This window comes from Diplotaxodon limnothrissa, linkage group LG23 (assembly GCF_057381915.1).
Source record: "Diplotaxodon limnothrissa isolate DT_005_m linkage group LG23, D_limnothrissa_male_GT1.1, whole genome shotgun sequence".
Taxonomy (NCBI): Eukaryota; Metazoa; Chordata; class Actinopteri; order Cichliformes; family Cichlidae; genus Diplotaxodon; species Diplotaxodon limnothrissa.
In genome coordinates this window covers 47,097,313-47,116,318 of record NC_140617.1, presented here as the reverse complement: position 1 = coordinate 47,116,318, position 19,006 = coordinate 47,097,313, and the positions used below count along the sequence as shown (strand labels likewise).

Sequence of the window (19,006 nt, the reverse complement as noted above, 5' to 3'; positions counted from 1 at the left end):
GGGGCATTTTACACTACGATGCTCTCGACAAACTAAATGGAAATGAGGAGATATATATATATATATATATATATATATATATATATATATATATATATATATATATATATATATATATATATTTATATTTATTTATTTATTTTAATAGAATAAAAGTTTAAGATTGCTTAATGTGCACTAAATGGGAAAGCATATATATTTGTTGTGCAATAAAATGTTGATTCTGATTATAGTATCAATATATTAAAGAGTTAATTTATAAGGTAATAAAGTCACATGCTACACGGTGAAATCTGAGCAGACATGGGGTAACCTGGGACAGTGTAAGCCAATAAAAAGATCGATTTGAAAGATGTCTTGAGATAACGTTCTTCATTCATAAGTGGACAGCTCTGCCGTCCAATGAGGGGCAGGCACTTCCCCTCACCGTGCAAACGCTGAGCTCGTATTTCCTCTCCGCCGACGGTCCCAGCAGCGGTGCGATGCTCACTCTCCAACCTTAAGCTTCATTTCTTCCCCCTTCTCTTCCCCCCAAGCACCCTTAAAGCGGGGACACCTCGTGTCTTTTATACCTTTCTTCATTTTTCTTTTTCTCGAACAAGCAGCTCCAGGTTTTTGGACATGCCTAACATCGTGCTTTTTAGCGGGAGCTCCCACCACGACCTGTCCCAGAAAGTGGCGGATCGGCTGGGACTGGAGCTGGGGAAAGTGATAACGAAGAAATTCAGCAACCAGGAGACATGGTGAGTATATTTGGGATTTGCAGACTATGCTAGTTATCTTGACATTAACGCGTAACGGGTTTGTCTTCTCTTTTTGCCCTCAGTGCTTTGGCTCGGTGTCCCCATGTGGGAGGGTTAGCTTCTGGCTAACAATAGTTTACTATTCACGTCTACACGTGACTAGCTAACCACATGTAAACATAGCAGGTTAGCTTGCTAAAGTTGGGGCGTCCTTTATCGGACACCTGCGCTATCCTTATCATTGAGGACTTGTTTTATTACTTAAAATGCTCTGTTCACCTGTCTTGCGTGCGTTCAAAACAACAGGTGTAAACCAGCGTCACGTAACACTTAATGCCGTATTTTGTATCTGCGTCGCAAACTCCACAACGAGCTCGTGTCTTATCAAACTCTGCTTTGTAGCCATTTAAAGGGATTTTCTGTTAGCTAGGAAAACGCTACTTTTGAGAAGGGAACAGGCTGTTACTGCTGTTAAATAATTTAAGTTAAATTGTGGTTATTACGGTATAACTGATTCAAGCCTCGCTCGTCGTTGTCTCGGTTAAAGTGCGCTGGTGTGCGGGGGTCAACTACGTCCGATAATGGATGCTGGTTTACCCCGCTGTCATTTTAACACACTCTTGAGTTAGCTTGCTAACTTCATAGACCGAAATATGGCTAAACGCTTGTAACGGCATCTGAAGGCATTAGCATACATTTAAAAAGTCCACAGCAGCCACAGAGATACGTTACATGTTAAATAAGAGCACAGCTTGTTTCTGTTGCCTCTGTGTATGAGGGAAGATGGTTAACTGTCCACTGGTTGTGTCACATGCGCTTAATTTGAGCTTATATCCACAATAGCGAGCTCACCTTTAGTTTATCCAGTGCCCACACGCATGCGTCGACCCTTGTTTAATAACTTTCAGCTTTCCACGGGGCTTTTATTACTTTTACTGCTTGTGGACTTGAATGTGTGCAGCCTGTCTGAACTCTCCTGCGGGATGATGACCTTTTGGTTTCATGTTTGCATGCTTGTGCTGACCCCGAGCTCTCAGCCCCCAGCAGCTTCAAATTCAGCACATATGGAGCTGCTGGGCTTCTTTTGGATGGAGTAACACGAGAAATGTAGTGTCTTGATTTTTTTTGGGGGGGGGGGGGGGGGGCTGCAGTGACCATTTCATTGCTGAGGGGGTTACTCAGAGAGGATTTCCTTGTGTGATGCACTCGACTGCATCTGTTGTTTGGTCATCTGCAGTCTCTCTTAAAGGTGTCTGGATCCTTTTTCCATTCACAGCTTTTAAAAAACAAAAATCCAGGGAAACTCTTGATTATCTGCGGCGTGTTTGCTCTCCTGGGAACGCAGCTGTTTGTGCGACACAAAGCAAAGATTATTTTCTCATCCTCTCACAATAAAGGGAGGCGATGGCAGCTCTTCTCAAATCTTCCGACTAAGACTTCACTTTGTGACAAAAACAAGAGCGTAAATCCCTGGGAATAAAACGGCATGGAGACTTTTTATTTGTGCTCTTTTTCCCTTGATGATCAGGCTGGGGAAAATACTCTGTTACTCAGCTCAAGCTGATGGAGTTGAAAGACCCAGACATGGAGGATAAAGGGAGAATTTGAGGCTATTAGTGGACTAACTTTGCAGACTTGGAGCGATATACAGTATCAGTGTTTGCACAGCCTCTGCTGATGTAATTAAGTTCTATTAACTGTTTGTCTAATCGTGATTCTCCCTCTGCATAGCTGTGCGTGCAGTGATCACATGACTGAGGTTGACGGGACTTGGTCATCTCCCACAGAGGAATGACACACACACACACACACACACACACACACAGTGTCAGCTTCACATGTTCAACCTGAGCAGAGGGACTCAGCCCAGACTTGGCCTTTAACACTAAAACCTGCAGTGTCCCACAGTGCAGTTTGTGTGAGTGTCAATATAAAGGTAAATGTATTGTTGGGGATTTTCTGAGCATCACAGAATCCTGTAGTTTTAATATCAGATTTATAATATAAAGTGGTCGAGTGCTTTTTTTGTTGTTGTTGTTTTGACTGATCCATCCTTGAGTTTTTCTTTTACCTGGATTTAAGCAACAAGACACCAAAGTTATGTTTCTGTCTTTGTGCTCAGTTTATGTCTCTGGTAATTTTGCATCTTTGGCCTTTTGGAGATTTTTGGGCTTGTTTTGAGGCTATATTCTGTCTCGAGTCTTTTAAAGTCTCTTTGAGGCTTTTTAGTGTTGTTTAGTTTCTCTTTGTGGTCTTGTGCCTCTGACTTGTATCTCTTTGGAAGTGTTTTTACGCTGTGGGTTTTCTTTATGCGTTTTTTCCTTTTTGCGTCATTTTGAGTCTGTTTTTGGTGACTTTGAATCTTTTTGACTGTTTTGCTTTGAGTCTCTTTGGTAACTCTGAGGATACGTTCTGCGTCTTTAGAAACTCTAAAGCTTGTTTCTCATCTCTCTTTTTTGTGGTCATTTAAAGTCTTTGTGGCTTTTGTTGTGTCTCTGTGGTCTTGTACCACATTGGTTGAATTGTCTGTTTACGTGTGGTTTTGGTCGTTTTGTCAAATGTCTCATTGTCTCTTCAGTCTTGTGGGTTTCTTTGGTCGTTTTACTCAAAGATCACAGGGTCGTGTGTCTGTGTGGATGTAAAATATATTCTTTTGCCTGCATTTTTGTTATACAGTGTGGAAATTGGGGAAAGTGTGCGTGGTGAAGACGTGTACATCATTCAGAGCGGCTGTGGGGAAATTAACGACAACCTAATGGAACTGCTAATCATGATAAACGCCTGCAAGATCGCCTCGTCATCCCGTGTCACTGCCGTCATCCCCTGCTTCCCCTACGCCCGACAGGACAAGAAGGACAAGGTAAACGCCTCACCACTCTGAAACCCTAACACCAGAAAGAGTTCAGAACCAAAAGTACAAACGTCACCTCTGCTTGTTCCTGCGAGCCACATATATATTTATATGACTTTAATCCTGTAAAGTGCAGCTGTGAGCTTATACAAACATAAATGGTCCTGTGGGCGCCGGCTCGAGTGGAGGCTGCTGGGTAATGAGTGAAAATCTGTCTTTGTAGGAGACGTTAAAATGCAGATTTCAAAATCTCAAGAACGAGACCAAACAGGTCCCCAGAGAACGTTTCTGCTTCCCCTCTGGCAGGTTGACGCATTAACTTAATCGCACTGACGTTTTAATAAGAAATCCCTCAAGGTCAGCAGCGGCGTCGGTTTGCAGGCCGACTGACGTGTCAGAAACCGGCTCAAGCTGCTGATCTTGTAAATCATTATCTTGTGTTGCCACAGTTGTTGGTGTGATGAGTGTGGAGAATCACGTCTGCACGAAGCAGCGAGATGGACGCGGTTTTCAACTAATTAGCACCTGCAGAGGTTCTGATCCAGCGAATTAGCGTCCTGTCTGACTCCTCCTTGCTTTCCACCTTCACTCTGCCTGCGTGTGCGCCGAGCTCCACTTATCTAATAAAGTCTCATCGTAGCACGTGAGGGTCAAAGCTCTGTGAACACTTTCTTACCTCATCCTCGTTTACACCAGATAAAGATTCTACTTTAAAAACGTGCCGATTTCAGGCTTCCTGCCAGATTCTGTTCATTTGGAAACGCTATACAAACTTAACCCGGTTCACATTTCACAACACAAACAGCAAAGCTGTCGCTGGGATTTGTAGTACATATATTGTCCAATATAGTGCATGTGTTGGTGGCTGTCAGGTTACTGTTCTTAAAGAAGGGCAACAGGGGAAGAGGCTGATGGTGTCAGATTACACAAGAACTGGACTGAAAATCAGTGGCAGCAGTGATGGGGGGGATCAGTCACATACTACTGACAGATATGACAAGACAGCCGGCCTTGAGTTCAGGCTGTGTTGAAATACAAAGGTAAATATTGACTTTCAAGCTCATTAGAATTGTGCAAACTCAGTTTTTGTCCTATATGTTGTATTTCTGTTCTGTTTGCACGAGCGACAACAAATCTGCGAGCTGTGACTTTTGCACTACAGGATATAATAGCCATATTTACCACATTCATTCTGAACAACAAGCTCATTTTGTGCTAGATTATTATTATTATTATTATTATTATTATTTTTAAGTTAAATTTGATCAAGGCTGAAAAAGCTGGATCCCTGAGGCCGCCCACCTCCACGATAAATAAGTGGAAGGAAATAGATGGATGGAGAAAACAGGTCTAACTTCCTACAGAGCTGTAATGTGTTTCAGGTGAATAATGAACGTCGTCCTGACAGCTCAAATCTTTTTATCTCACGTACTTCAGACTCCACTCACAGCTGCTCACTTTATCCTGGTGCAGTGAGCATCTAGCCATCATGAATATCCAAGCGCCACATTTAGTCTAATCACCGGCCTAAGCGCCGCTCCACCGTCATGAACACGTATTCGAGTGTTCTGTCAACAAGCCCTGACGCGTCTCTCGAGTAGACGCAGCAGCTAAACAGCACAGGCCCCGAGCGGCAGCCAGACCTACATTGCTGGGGTGACCCCCAAAGCAAGGACTCTGACAAGGACGGAGCCGTCTACGTGTGCCTTCAGCAGCTGACAATCACAACACACAAACTTTGAACTTTGTAGCAAAACAAGGGAGGGGTTTTATTTAGGTTGCTGGAGCTTTTATAGCTTTAGTTTCATTTTTGTAAATAAAATGTGTGAAAATGAAAGCCGGCTGATTAACATCAGCACAAATGTTCAAAGGTGCTGCGAGTCAACATAAAATGATTATACAAACAGTATGGTCACCATATAGGAGGGGGAAAGTCCTTTCGGCGTATTTACCCGTGCATACTTGCCTCCAACGACTGTGTCTCAATGCTTCCTCAGAGCCGAGCACCCATATCAGCCAAACTGGTGGCTAACATGTTGTCGGTGGCTGGTGCGGACCACATCATCACCATGGACCTCCACGCGTCACAGATCCAGGTTGGTGCACCAGTGTTTCCACCTCTTACTGCCAAACTTGACGTACAGACTGAGAAATCGCCACATAAAGACCATCAAATCTGCCTGTTAGCACCTCTAAGTCTCACACACGGCTGCACAGGTGCTTGTAGATGGACCTAATACTGCTGCTAGCTTCATACGAAGCTGCCAGTTTCACAGCAACAGTTTCTTAGAGTGATTTGAAGGTGAATGTATGCTTTGATCCAGTTCTATTTGTGCTACACGTGTTGTGTTTGCATGCATAAAGAGCTAATTGTCGTTTTACTCTGGTCCGGTTTTTAAGGGCTTCTTCGACATTGCTGTGGACAACCTGTACGCCGAGCCCGCCGTCCTGCAGTGGATCAAAGAACACATTCCTGAGTGGAAGAACTGTATCATCGTGTCTCCAGATGCAGGAGGAGCCAAACGGTAAGCCGCAGCGACACGAGATAGCGGGGTTAAGGAGCACCACGTATCTCTGCATGATGTGAAATGCTAATAAGCTGCAGACGGACTGTATGCAGTGAACTGTGACCACTGTTTTTATTTATTTGTGCCGTCTTCAAATTCAAACTTCATGTCCCATCATGCCTGTGTCTCCTAAGCGTCTTTGAGAGGTTTCTGGATCATGACTGGAGTCCAGCTTTGGGTGCGCAAGAACGTGACGTGCAAGGCTGTGCCATATCTGACTGTACGCAATTGTATCATTATATTGCGTTATCAGCGATATAGCAATGCGTTGCGTGTCCTTTCCCTCGAGCTGTGGATGAAAGTTACTGATGTGATGGTAAAGGAGGGCTTTAAGCAACTCCTTAAAGCGCTCGACCCAACACGAAGATCCCAGGTAGAAAAATGTTTTCAGTTTCAATTCTAGTGTGAGACTGTCTCGTGCAGGCTCATTTTATGCTATGTCACTGCAGTTGTGTTACTGTGCTGCAGCTGCTGGCACCTCGCAGCAGTAGATTTACTCTTTAAATTAAACAGCGTGTCGTCAGTGGCAGCGGCTCATTGGAAAAGTCGTGTTTGCTCTAATAAATGCTGCCGTCTGCGAGCTGCAGTCGCCGATACAACACGGTTCAGTATTTCTTTTTTCTGTGTGAGTGTTGTGATGTCATTTTGGGGCTGTGTTGCTCGCCCTCAGCAACGACGTGTCTGTAAAGCCTCAGTGCTGATGGTGACTGAGCAAAAACCACATCATGAGCTTGAAGGAATGACCCACAGAGCTGAGGCAGGAGTGTGTTGAGCACACGTTATGGGATCACTGCAAAAGAATGATGCCTCATGGAAGGTTCCTGAAGGGGAGTAAGGGCCGCTGGCCAAACAGCGACGCTGGGGGAGTAAAGGCCATAAAAGCTGGACTGGAGCTCCTCCTTAGTAAAAAGCTTCTTTTCCACCAGCAGCTGCTTGACTTGGCTCATCTCTGTTTTTAGGGTTTCCCATTATTAGGTGGTAGCATTTAAGACGTGACGTCAGCAGACTGCAGGCCACCGATTGGACGAGGAAAATTATTCCACACTAACCAACGACAAGGTGCAGATGTTTACCATCTGTTTAGCAGCAGGTGTACCATCACCTCGATGTGCCCCATTGTTGTGTTTGTGTCACATAAAATGACATCACAGGACATCCCGGCCACGTTGCTATAACAACTCCACCCACATTGAAGTGGTACTAATGGAAAACAACTGAAATAGTCGGTTGGGTCTATGCTGGTGGAAAAGAGGCAATAAAAAAACAGACAAAAGGCTCTTATGTGTCACATTATATTTTATCACCTGCCCAGTGTCATCTGATTGGTGCATGACTGGTAAAGCATGATGGAGGTAGCATCGTGCTGCGGTGGCTAAGACAAAACTCTGAGGGATGTGACTCCGACAGTGTTGGGGAGTAACGGAATACATGTACCGCCGTTACGTATTTAGAATACAAAATATGAGTAACTGTATTCCGTTACAGTTACCGTTTAAAAAGGTGGTATTCAGAGTACAGTTACTTTGTTGAAATAAATGGATTACACTGCGGTACTTTCCTGTTTCATATTGTCGCGGGTCAGGACTGTTTGGGTTTTGTTTGACAGCTACGTTCTGTTGTTCCAGGCGGCAGCGTTATGGTTGCCATGGTTACAGGGCTACGCTCTCTCTCTCTCTGCGACTGTGTGTTTCCTGGGTGAGAGAGCGCCTTTTCGTTGTTGTTGTTGTGCTAAGCTAACAGGCAGAATGCTACAAGCATAGCTCTAAAGAATGTAGCATCATGGGCAGTGTAGTCCGTGCTGCAGGGAGAATGGACTGCCATACACGTTATGTGTCTGTGAGCGAGGAGGGAGAAAAAGGGGAGTGGAAAGGTACGAGTTGTCATCGAGCAGAAACGGGAGCTGGAAGCATGTAAATATAATAATAACCACTGCAGCCAAGAAGAGTGCCTGACGAGCCCAGCTGTAAGTAAGCTATTAAGACTCGACTGTACACCGTGTTCGTGTTTTCCTCCGAAAACAATAAGTTCCGTTGGAGCAGTCTTTCAACGCCTCTCTCTGTCTCTCGCAAGAAAGTTGACCCACACAACAAAGTAAAGCTATTTTTCGGCTACGAGCCGACAGGGACCCCGCCGTATTAGTCAGAGGTCCCTTTACTACAGTTCGGAGTCGCGGACCTTCAGTAATAGTAATAAATCACACAGCAATAGTACATTCACGTTGTTGTAAACAGCATGATAATATATTAAGTAATCCAAAGTATTCAGAATACGTTACTGTCATTGAGTAACGTAACGGAATACGTTACAGAATACATTTTGGGGCATGTATTCTGTAATGGAATACATTTTAAAAGTAACCTTCCCAACACTGGACTCCGACCACATCAAAGGTCCTGAAAGTGGCCGTGCACCTGGTCATATCAAGAACACACAGACTGCACTGACACACCCCCCCCCCCCCATCTGTTTGGCCATTCGTTTGTATTGAGTGTAGAAAATATACTTCAATGTTTAGTGTAGGGGGAAAGTGATGTGCTGATTCAAGCTTTAGCTCCGAGTCTTTTCACAGTGACATTAGGAGAGATCAGCAGAACCTCGGTGATTATCATCTGCTTAGTTTGCCAACTGCTTGCCATTTTGGAAGTTATTTGATGTCATCCTGTAGAGAAACGAGGGCGCACTGCGGGGATTTCAGTCACAGCTTTGTAGTCGACTTGTTTGAGAAGCAATTAAGGGTTGAGTCTGTGCATGTCCCTCCTCTTTCCTGTCCCCCGCTCAGCGTGACGTCCATCGCGGACCGTCTGAATGTGGACTTCGCTCTCATCCACAAAGAGAGGAAGAAGGCCAACGAGGTGGACCGCATGGTGCTGGTCGGTGACGTCAAGGACCGCGTGGCCATCCTGGTGGACGACATGGCCGACACCTGCGGGACCATCTGCCACGCTGCCGACAAGTCGGTGTCACTTAGATGGTTTTGTCTTTGGCTCGTTTTATGTATAAATGTAGTGACTTTTTTTGGTAATTGTTCCACTTTTAGGCTAATCGATGCTGGAGCTGTGAAGGTCTACGCCATCCTCACGCACGGCATATTCTCAGGGCCGGCCATATCTCGCATCAACAGCGCCCCGTTCGAGGCTGTGGTGGTGACCAACACCATCCCGCAGGAGGAGAAGATGAAGGCCTGCCCGAAAATACAGGTATACACAACAGCTGCCGTCTTTAGATGAGATGGTGCACAGAACTCAACCGACTGATGTTCGGTTGGTTGGGATCGTCACTGGCTACAGCAGTGCAGCAGCTTATTCTACCAGTTTACCACTTTGGCAGTGATAAAGGTGTCCAGACCTGCAGCGGTGGATAGTGTGGATCCTGTTTGGATTTCCAGGAACTACATTTGGCTAATTAGGTGTAAAACTGCAGCTGAAGGTCCTCAAACTCCCTCATGTAGTTCTGCTGTGGTTACAAATGCTCAGCTTTTGAGTAGAACCACAGTGTAAGATCATAATACAACAGTGACATCCAGTGGTATGACCTGTTCAGCTTTACAGGCCTGGTTCTTAGCTGACAGCTGCTGAGGTAAACACTTGGCATCAGGTTGAGCTTTTGTTTGTCTGCAGTTTCTGTCCTTCAGGGAAATGTTGCTGTTGTAAGTCGGTTTTCTTTAATTCTGTTAGAAACTTCCAGATTCCTGAGAATTCAAACACCAAAATGTAGCTTTACAAAAATGGATGTTAAGTTGGTTTTAATTTTTCTTTCTTTCTTTCCTGTGACCATTCTACATATTTTCATCATCTCTTTCTTACTGTCTTTCTCCTCCACTGCTCTCTCCAAGCCTCCTCTGACCTGCAAAGGTCTGCAAATGCTCAACAACTCCCCTCAGCATCGCTGTCATCAGTGACTCATCGACTCGTATCAGGCTCCTTTCAGGAAACTTTCCAGCCTCCTCCAGAGTAAATTGTTGTGAGTGCTTCACACCCAGCATGTTGGGGTAAACGGTGATCTGTCAGCCTGTGCTCACTAGACGAACACTGGCCAGAGCATTGTTAAAATGTGTTAAACAAAAGGGTTTTATACACAAACAGTTGTAGAAACAGGGTGGCCAGCCACGGCTGCCGCGCAACAAAAAGAAGAAGAAGAAGAGCAAGGCTGGAGGAGGCTTGCAGCAGATGTGATTTGTGCTACTTTCTATCTCACGTTACAAACTCGTTATTTCCTGCAGGTCATCGACATCTCCATGATCCTGGCGGAGGCCATCAGGAGAACCCACAACGGCGAGTCGGTGTCCTACCTCTTCAGCCACGTACCCTTGTAGAGAACAGGAGCTCGTCAGGCCACGGGGCCAACGCTTTCGGGCACACCTCCTCCAGTTAAGGCTGAAAACAAAAGAGGCCTGATGGCTTTCAGCCAAAAGCCCATGTGACTGTTTAAAGGTCACGCCCACATTGCCCTTTACATCTCACCCAGCAGACAGAGAAATATCACTTCCTCCTCCGAAGACCAACTTTGTATTTATGAGCTTTTTTTAGTTTTTTGTGCCCCCCCCCTCTCAGTTTCAGTATTGCTAACCTTGAGCCCAGCACTCATTGGCCTCCACTTTAACCAAAGGGTCCCTTATGTAACACCGTGTATTATTTGTACCTCACTTTAAATTAAGCTTTCCACTGTGTCGTGGGTCAGCGGTGTTTATGGCCCTTTATGCTTCACAAAGTAATAAAACATGAAAATGTATCCGCGTCACTGAAGTGTTTGCTTTTTCAGAGCTGCTGAAAGTTTTCTAGTTGTAGCCGAACTCTAACACTTTGATTCTGGTAGTTCAAGCTTAGCGCCGTATTCCTGAGCGTAGTTCAGAAGCTGCATGGCGAGCGTAACTGTACCGATGTGACCACGGGCACAGTCGAGTCAGAGCTCGAACACTTTGTTTTAGTTCCTCGTTTCTTTGCCTGGTTCAGCTGCACGATGTTAGGGCAGCCTTCCTTCCTGAGAATCGCACTAAAAGGAGATTTAACGACGAATACGAGAATCCAAGAGGTCACGATGAGAAATGGAGCATCGAGCTTTGTTCTAGTGTCGATTTCAGCCGTAATTTGTTTTTGTTTTAAAGGTGAATCAGCTGTAATGGGTCACATTTGCCTGCAGTTTGATTGAAAATGTGATTTCTTCTCTTTTTATATATACATATATAAATATCTGTGTAACGCTTTGACAATAAAGCTTTTGACATTGGCTTACCGACGCTCTCCTCATCATCTCTGCGCTCCTGTTTAGTGGCACTAAAGAAACACATGAGCAGCAACATTGTAAAAGTGGTAAGATGGGGGGGTTAAAGTGTTCTCAACTGACAAGTTTGGGTGGAATATACTCACCTGACACTTTGTTAGGTACACCTTAGTAGTTGGTTGGACCCCCTTTTTTGCTTTCAGAGCTGCTTTAACTGTCCTGTAAGGTGCTGGAAACAAAGATTTAGATTCATATTCACATGACAGCATCACACAGTTGCTGTAGATTTGTTGGCTGCACACCCTCCTGTTCCAGTTTAGCGAGCTGAGACTGGTGGTGACTGTGGAGGCCGTTTGAGTCCAGTGAACTCCAGTTTGAGGGTTATTGTGCATAATCCTGCTGGAAGAAACCGTGAAAAGATGAATGGGCGTGGTCAGCAAACGCACTCGGGCAGGTCGTTCAGTTTAAACGATGCTCGAGGGGCTCAAAGTGTGCCAAGGAAATATCCCCCACACGTTACACCACCAGGAGAGGGAGCTGTTCTGATTCTACCTTCTGAATATTACAGCAGAGATCAAGACTCATCAGACCAGACGACGTTTTCTAGTCTTCTAATATCCAGCTTAGGTGGACCTGTTTGAACTGTAGCTTTAGATTGCTGTTGTTAGGAGTGACTCGCAGTGTGGCCTCCTGCTGCTGCAGCCCATCTGTATCAAGGTTCAAAGCATTTTACACTCAGACGCTCTTCTGCTCAGCTGTGAAATTATGTGAGTCATTGTTGCCTTCCTGTCATCTCAAAGCAGCCTGGCCTTTCTCCTCTCACCTCTGGCATCAACGAGACGTTTTCTCCCAGAGAACTGCTGCTCACTGGAGATTCTCTCTTTCACTCTGTTCTGGTGGCTGTGTGGGAAACTCAGTAGATCAGCAGTTTGTGAAACACTCAGACCAGCACACACTTAAATCACCTCCCTTCCCCATTCTGATTGTCAGTTTGACCTTCAGCAGATCTTGATGTGTCTACATAAATAAATGAGGTGAGTTGCTGCCATGTGATTGGCTGATTACATATTTGAGTTGAAGAACAATTGAACAGTACTTGTAAACTTGCACAAATACACAGTTCATGTAAAGCACAGAACCTCTTACTTAGATAAAAATAAATAATCTGTCTTTATCTCAGAGGCCCTTTGACTTGTTTCTGATGTCTAAAAGGAGGTCACACCTTTAACTGTTTTAACTGACCCTGTTTACAGCCCGACTATGTGAATGCACGCAGAAAAGCTGAATTGTTGCTAGGTGATTGAAGAAAGTTTAAAGGCTGCATTTTTGGCAAATGCACTTACATACATTGTTCTTAACACAGTTTTTACTGCAGTCTGCCTAAACAGAGCTTTCAGTATCAGAGCTCTTGCCAGTGAGGTGGGAGGAAAAGAAGACCACAGAGAAGAACCATGGATGTATTGAAGGAGGTCGTAATGAGAGCTGGTGTGACAGGATAGGTCTGATGACCCTTCAGAGAGGCCTGACTTCAAAGAGAGACCTGAACTTATGTATCGGTGCATTACTGTGTCTATATTTTCCTAATCAAAGCCTCTGAATATGCCTTCTGTGGAGGGAATGGATTTCTGCAGTTTAGTCAGTCTCGATAAAGACGTCCTGGGAGTCTCTGGGGAGGTCAAAGGTCACAATTTAGTATAGAACTCCCTAACGTATGGTTGGATTTCCCACTTAAAGGCAGATCCTTTGGAGAAACTCACCTTGAATCCAATCTAATCTACAAATGAATCACAGTGGAAATGCTGCAAAAAGAGGGAGACGCACAGCTCAAATGAAGCTGCCACCAGGTGGAGCCCAGCACGCATGGAAGTGCAGTCAGTGGCACGTGGAAGTCATATCAGGAAGGACGCAGTTTTTTAACAATTTTCCACAGGTCAGGCCTTCAGAGAGCGATTTCCAGATCAAACTGAGCGAACGCAAAAGAGCCACTCAGTCAGACGCGTGCTGATGTTGCACTCAGTGCAGTGGCATCATGTTATGAAACTAGAGGAGTGGAGTGTACCATTCAGCTCAGTGGGGATTTCACAGTAAAAACAGACACAAAAAGCAGAAATCCACATCTTTCCATTCCTTTCGTCTGTCACGTAATAATAATAATAATACTAAGAGCTTACTACAAGAGGTGGTGGTGGTGGTGTGTGTGAGTGTGGATGGAGCATTCAGAGCTTTCCTCCAGCAGGGGGCAACGGAGGACGGTCTGGGGGAGCGGTGATGTCAGATGTCATTAGCATATTTCTGAGTATATCTAACGCTTGCGCAAAGACGCGCCACTACTGCTGCAACAGCGCGCCGAGCACAACCTTTCCAGACATCAGCCGACACATCGGTGAGTAAACAGCTGCTCGGCATCTCATGCTGCTTTTCTGTTTTTGTGATCAGCCTCTTTGTGCTTCACCGTGTGCAGCTGGGAGAGCTGAGACTGTCGGAGTCGATGCGGGTAAATGCGCAGTGGAGTGGATGTTGTGCCAAAAGTGATGCCACAGCAAAGAAAGAAAAAGGAGACAGAAGATGATTAGATTTTTTCCTCTTTTCTTTCTGTCCTTGAGTTAAGAGGGTTGCAGGTTTTCTAAGCTCCCATCAGAGTGTAAATGTGACAGCAGGGTGGGCGTGTGTGCAGCGTCTTTGTCTCAAGCATATCAGCCCATTTCCTTTGTTGCTGTGCGTGTGTGTGTGTGTGTGTGTGTGTGAGAGAGAGTGAGGGAGAGAGAGAGAGAGAGAGAGTCAGAGAGGAAGCCCTGCACCCACCTGGTTCCCTTCATAAAACCACGCATTTAGATATTTTCCCTCGTGGGTTTGTTCGAGCAAATGTTTAGGGTGGAGGTTTTAAAAAAAAAAAAAAAAAAAAATTTTTTTAACGAGCTGGGTGAAGCAGCTGAACGCCAATCAGGGCGGTGGTTCCTTGAAGATTGCGCACCAAAGGGAGAAGTACGTAACAAGTGAATTTTGCGGATGTTGTGCGCAGTTTCCATGCTAGTGGACGCTCATAAATCCATATTTTCTAACATTTAGAATATTACAGTTTTTATTCACTCAGCGTCATATTTTAAATAATGCGCACAAGTTGGCTCCCCCTCCCCCCCTTTTTCTTTTTTCTCTCCCTCATATTTCTCCTCGCTGTGCCCAGCATGGGAACTCCTATTGTTATGTAAATGCGCGCTGAACGCCTTGGACGGGCTTCATTGTCTTCCCCCCTCCCTGTGTGCAACATCCCGGGTTGTGTGTGCGCACTTTTTGTGTGCGTGTGTTGGGTAACGGGATGGATGGCAGGCAGTCAAATCAGGCAGGGCTGAGCCGCAGGCGAACAAAAGAAGGCGGACTCACCGGCGGCACATTCGAGGGAAAAAGTAGTCTGCGGTTGCGCAGTCAACTTCATCTCGAGCCGTCGATTTCTGGTGGCTGAGATTTTTAGGCAACGCCCTTCTACTGATTAAAAATGTCAGCTCGGTCCACATGCTCGGTGCTTTCTGCCCTTTCCAGAAATCAAATAAAAGCCACTGACATGTCAGATTTGATGTGCCGTGTATATTTAGTCTTTTGTTTTTTGTTGCACAACTTTGCGTGGTGAATAATATTAATCATCTCCCTGCTTGTTCCATCTTTTCTCAGACTAACTGCAACAATGAGCGACAAGCCCGACCTTGCAGAGGTGGAGAAGTTCGACAAGTCCAAGCTGAAGAAGACAGAGACGCAGGAGAAGAATCCCCTGCCTACAAAAGAAAGTTGGTGTCCTCGTTTCTTCTGGATTCCTCTTTTTTGCACGATTCTTTTCGTATCATTCCTTACCCCTCCTTTCCTCTCTCCTCTCCTTCACAGCCATCGAACAGGAGAAGCAGGCGACGTCGTGAAGCCCCCACCTCCCGTCATGCACTGTACACCCCTCACCCCTCCTCCTGCATTGCCTTGTTTTCAGTCACTTCTTTTTAGCTGTATAACTCTGTAACCGAAATTATGAAACGATAACCAAGCTGCACAGCCTGTGGATGGATGATGCCTTCGCCAGAGCGCCCACCCCGACCCCCACCCCTTTACTACTGTCACCTTTAACCACCGTCATGCTCGTCCTTCCGCCAGGGAAGAGATGAGGAAGATTTCTCTGAGGCAGAGAGGGAAGGGAGGGGAGTGCAGAAGATGGTCCGTGAATGTGCACGTCTCTCCTTTTAACACCGCCTTGACCACCAAGATCGACGTGCAGTGTCAAGAGAGCGAGAGGCCTGAGGGATGGGGCGTGGCCTGCGTCCCAGGAAGCTCATCACCGTCTCACCAAAACCCACCAACCACCACCCAACTTTCTGTGTGGCTGCTTTTGCGCCAAAGCTGAGGCGTCAAGCTTTTTTAGGTTTTGTTTTTGTTGTTTTTCTAATTTTCGGAAATGCACAACTTCGTCTGTACGCTGGCCAAAATGTACCCCCCCCCCACAACCTGGAAAAAGAAACTGATACTGTTGTTTCAGTGTTTTCTTTTTTTCTTTTGTATGTACACAAGGATTTAAGAAAGTGTAACGGATGCCATCTAGATTCTGGGAGATGCGGTGAAAATGTAACGTGCTTTGGCCCTTTTTCGTTTGTTGTGTGGAGTGATTCAGGATGGCTTTTGTCGTCTCTGAATTGTTTCAAATGAGAGAAAAGGAAAAAATGATTCTGCCAATCGATTCCATGTGTTTGCTTTGAACCGTAGAGCGAAATTCTTTTGGAGTTTTGTATATTCCCAGCAGTCATGTTACTCTGCCACAAACCATTACCAGAAATGGAAAGAAAAAAAAGCAGTGAAATGTTGTAATAAAAAAATTTGTTACTAAAGAGGTGTGCTGCGAGAGTTTATCTGCACATTTAAATGTCCCAGTCCCCCACCCCCACCCTGCATGCTCTATCACAATCCTCACACTTGAAGGTAGTTAGCAGGAATTTAAATTGGCTCCAGCTTACAGTTCAAGTCTTAGTCTAACCTACTTTCCACACTACCTCACTCTTACCTTCCTATAGGCTTAACGGATGAGGCACCATTGAAAGGCTTAAATGTGTTCCACGGCCGGGATTTACCAGCACAGGAGATGAGGTTTTTTTTAAATGTTGTGTATGTGTCGAGGTGGCGGAAGGGAAATGAAAGTTGTTAAACCACCTGTCATGAATCTTTCCTCTAGAGGAAGCTGTGAACACCACCGTCAGCTCGAATTACACTTTAAAAGCCTGAGCTGTGGAGCAAACAATCTCAAGTTCAGGAAGTAGAGTAGACCAGCTGAGGAACTGATTGTGTAGGGCACTCTAACAGCTACAGGTCTGATTTGATGCAGCATGAACGTGCTATACTGAATGACAGGGGAGAATAAGGGTGTACCTATAACAAGTTAGCTATTAGCTGGGTCGGTGCACTGGTGAGCGGTGGCTTATTGGGACAGGATGGCCGTGACCCAGCAGGAGATTTGCTCAGTCCTTCACCCTAAACTGCATTAATCCTAATTTAGCCACCGCCTACACAGCCTTACTGTTATTACCATGACTTCTGTAAGACTTCCCGTCAGCAGCATGCATGCAGAGAACCTGCTGCATTTGTAAAGGTGGACATAATTCACGAGAGACCTTTTATTCAGGCTCTGGAGGAGCAGAGCCCTCATTGGCTTGCTTAGCACGAGCGTAGCGATGAATGCCTGAACTATCAGCTAATGAATTCTGCAAGTAAGTCAGATGAGTCTTTGCTGCAGGACTGACTCTGTGTATTTCCCCGGGGTGGGGGCTCGCAATCACTAAAGACAAATGCAAAGAGGAGACATCGTCATCGTCAGAGTTTGCCTCTTCTCAGGCCGAAGACGGGCTTGATCTCGGGCCATATAACAGTCCGAAGATCTTACGTGCTAGTGTAAGTGGATTAGTGTTAAGTCAGAGGCTGTTAATAAGGTATTAATCTGCATTGAGGAGGAGGGGTAGTGGCTATGGCAGGGAGAGCGGGCCCGGTCTTCACTCGGATGGGATTACAGCCGCCTGCGGTTCAACAGCATGCTGTGCGCCTCCGCTCGGGCCTGCATCAGGACCCCCAGAGAAAGTGACGGAGAATCGGGGTGGAGTCGCTGTTGTCTAGGGATGAAGGGGAAAGGGGAGATTTGAGGGGAGGGGTGCGTCAGATGTGTCAGCACTGTGAGCTCGTTGGGAACCTATGGGTGTCCTGCCTGGTAACCCATGGCAACAGCTGCTGCTGAGTCATGTCCTGGGGGTTGGGCGGTTGGATGCTTGTTGTCCTCGTGGAGAGCTTTTCTCCCTGGCACGCACTCGACATCAAACCTGTCCTCCTGGCGCGTTTTCAACACTTGGGAGATTATGAACGCGTCGGGTTCTGCTGTGCTGTTTCTGTTCAGACGTTTCAACCATCTGGCCTTGCAGCACGGTGACTCAAACTAAAGGCATGTCTTTGAAACTGGCCTAATTAACAGAGGGAAGTGATTGATTAATGGCTGCTCAGTGGACGTGCTCCATAGTTGCAACTCTATTAGCAGGCTGTTCGTCCCCCTACACTTAGCAGTAATGGACACACGGTTACTGGATGTGACTTGTTTGTGGCCACAAATAGGGCGGTTTGTTTTTAAACGGCTGGATGGATTGCATGTAAATTTGCACAAGACGTTAACAGTCCTCAGTTAAGGCGGGAGTGCCTTAATGGACCAACCATTGCAATATGCAGGAAGAGATAACGGTCTATAAGTCACACAGGTCTGTCGGCCAGAAATCTGTGCTTCGTATCCTGTTTAGAGCATTTTGTTTTGCACTTTGTTTTTACTTTCACTTTAACTTGCTGGTTAAATGAAGGCCCCAGACATTTCTTGGTTACACTAAAGGTCATTTTACACAGCGTGCTGCCAAAGAGCAATGCAAGATTCACAATTTTTCAGATCTGAACTTGTTGTGTGACGTGTACGCACACAAAACGTGTTGTGCTTTATGGAAAATTCATCCTTAAAAAAACACACTGTGAAAAAATATACAGTTGACATCAAGCAGTGATGAGCTGGTCCAAGAGACGTTCTGGATTCATCCAATTCTCAGCAGCAGACAGCCCACAGGGAGAATTTCATACATGGCTTTCGTACATATTTCAGGACGTCAGTGATGCAGTTTGAACCACATCGGAGGAGGCAGAGAAATAATTTCAGAGAGCTGATTGACCCAGAGCAGCCTTTAGTTGTGTGTCTGGAGTAAGGTAGGATCATTTTGGTATATACTCAGTACTGGTACACATTTAATGCTACAGCGTACCTGTTGCCTGATGCAGTGGTCTGATTGGTCTGGTCTATTTATTTGCACGTAAAAATACAGATTGATCCAAAAAACCCACAAATACTGCAAATGCACGTTGAAAACTGATGTCGTTCTAAGCGAGATGGCACAAGGTCATTTACAAGCATCTGCATGTGGCAAATTGAGTAAAAGCTGTCTCAACACGCTGTACAGTGGCACCAACTCTATAAGACACATTTTGCACATCAGCGAGGCACCAACAGCTTTGACAAAACATCGATATTTGGCATCCTGGAAATGAGTTTACTTTTCCTGTTATGACACCGGCATCTGCTGCACAGCAAGATAAGC

The 19,006-nt window shown here is 45.5% G+C and overlaps 2 protein-coding genes across 2 annotated transcripts; both read left to right on the top strand.

Annotated features, from left to right (window-relative positions):
- The first annotated feature begins 464 nt into the window (after positions 1-464).
- LOC146608864 (ribose-phosphate pyrophosphokinase 2-like) lies at positions 465-11,380 on the top strand. Its single transcript, XM_085347792.1, has 7 exons — positions 465-743; positions 3,420-3,603; positions 5,592-5,690; positions 5,995-6,119; positions 8,941-9,114; positions 9,199-9,358; positions 10,381-11,380. The coding sequence occupies exons 1-7, from the start codon at positions 622-624 to the stop codon at positions 10,471-10,473; spliced, it is 957 nt and encodes a 318-aa protein (XP_085203918.1). The 5' UTR covers positions 465-621; the 3' UTR covers positions 10,474-11,380.
- A 2,337-nt stretch (positions 11,381-13,717) lies between these two features.
- Positions 13,718-16,196, top strand: LOC146608863 (thymosin beta-12). The gene is made up of 3 exons (XM_085347072.1): positions 13,718-13,761; positions 15,042-15,154; positions 15,249-16,196. Exons 2-3 carry the CDS (start codon positions 15,055-15,057, stop codon positions 15,278-15,280), a joined length of 132 nt encoding a protein of 43 aa, XP_085203198.1. The 5' UTR covers positions 13,718-13,761; positions 15,042-15,054; the 3' UTR covers positions 15,281-16,196.
- The last annotated feature ends 2,810 nt before the right edge of the window (positions 16,197-19,006 follow it).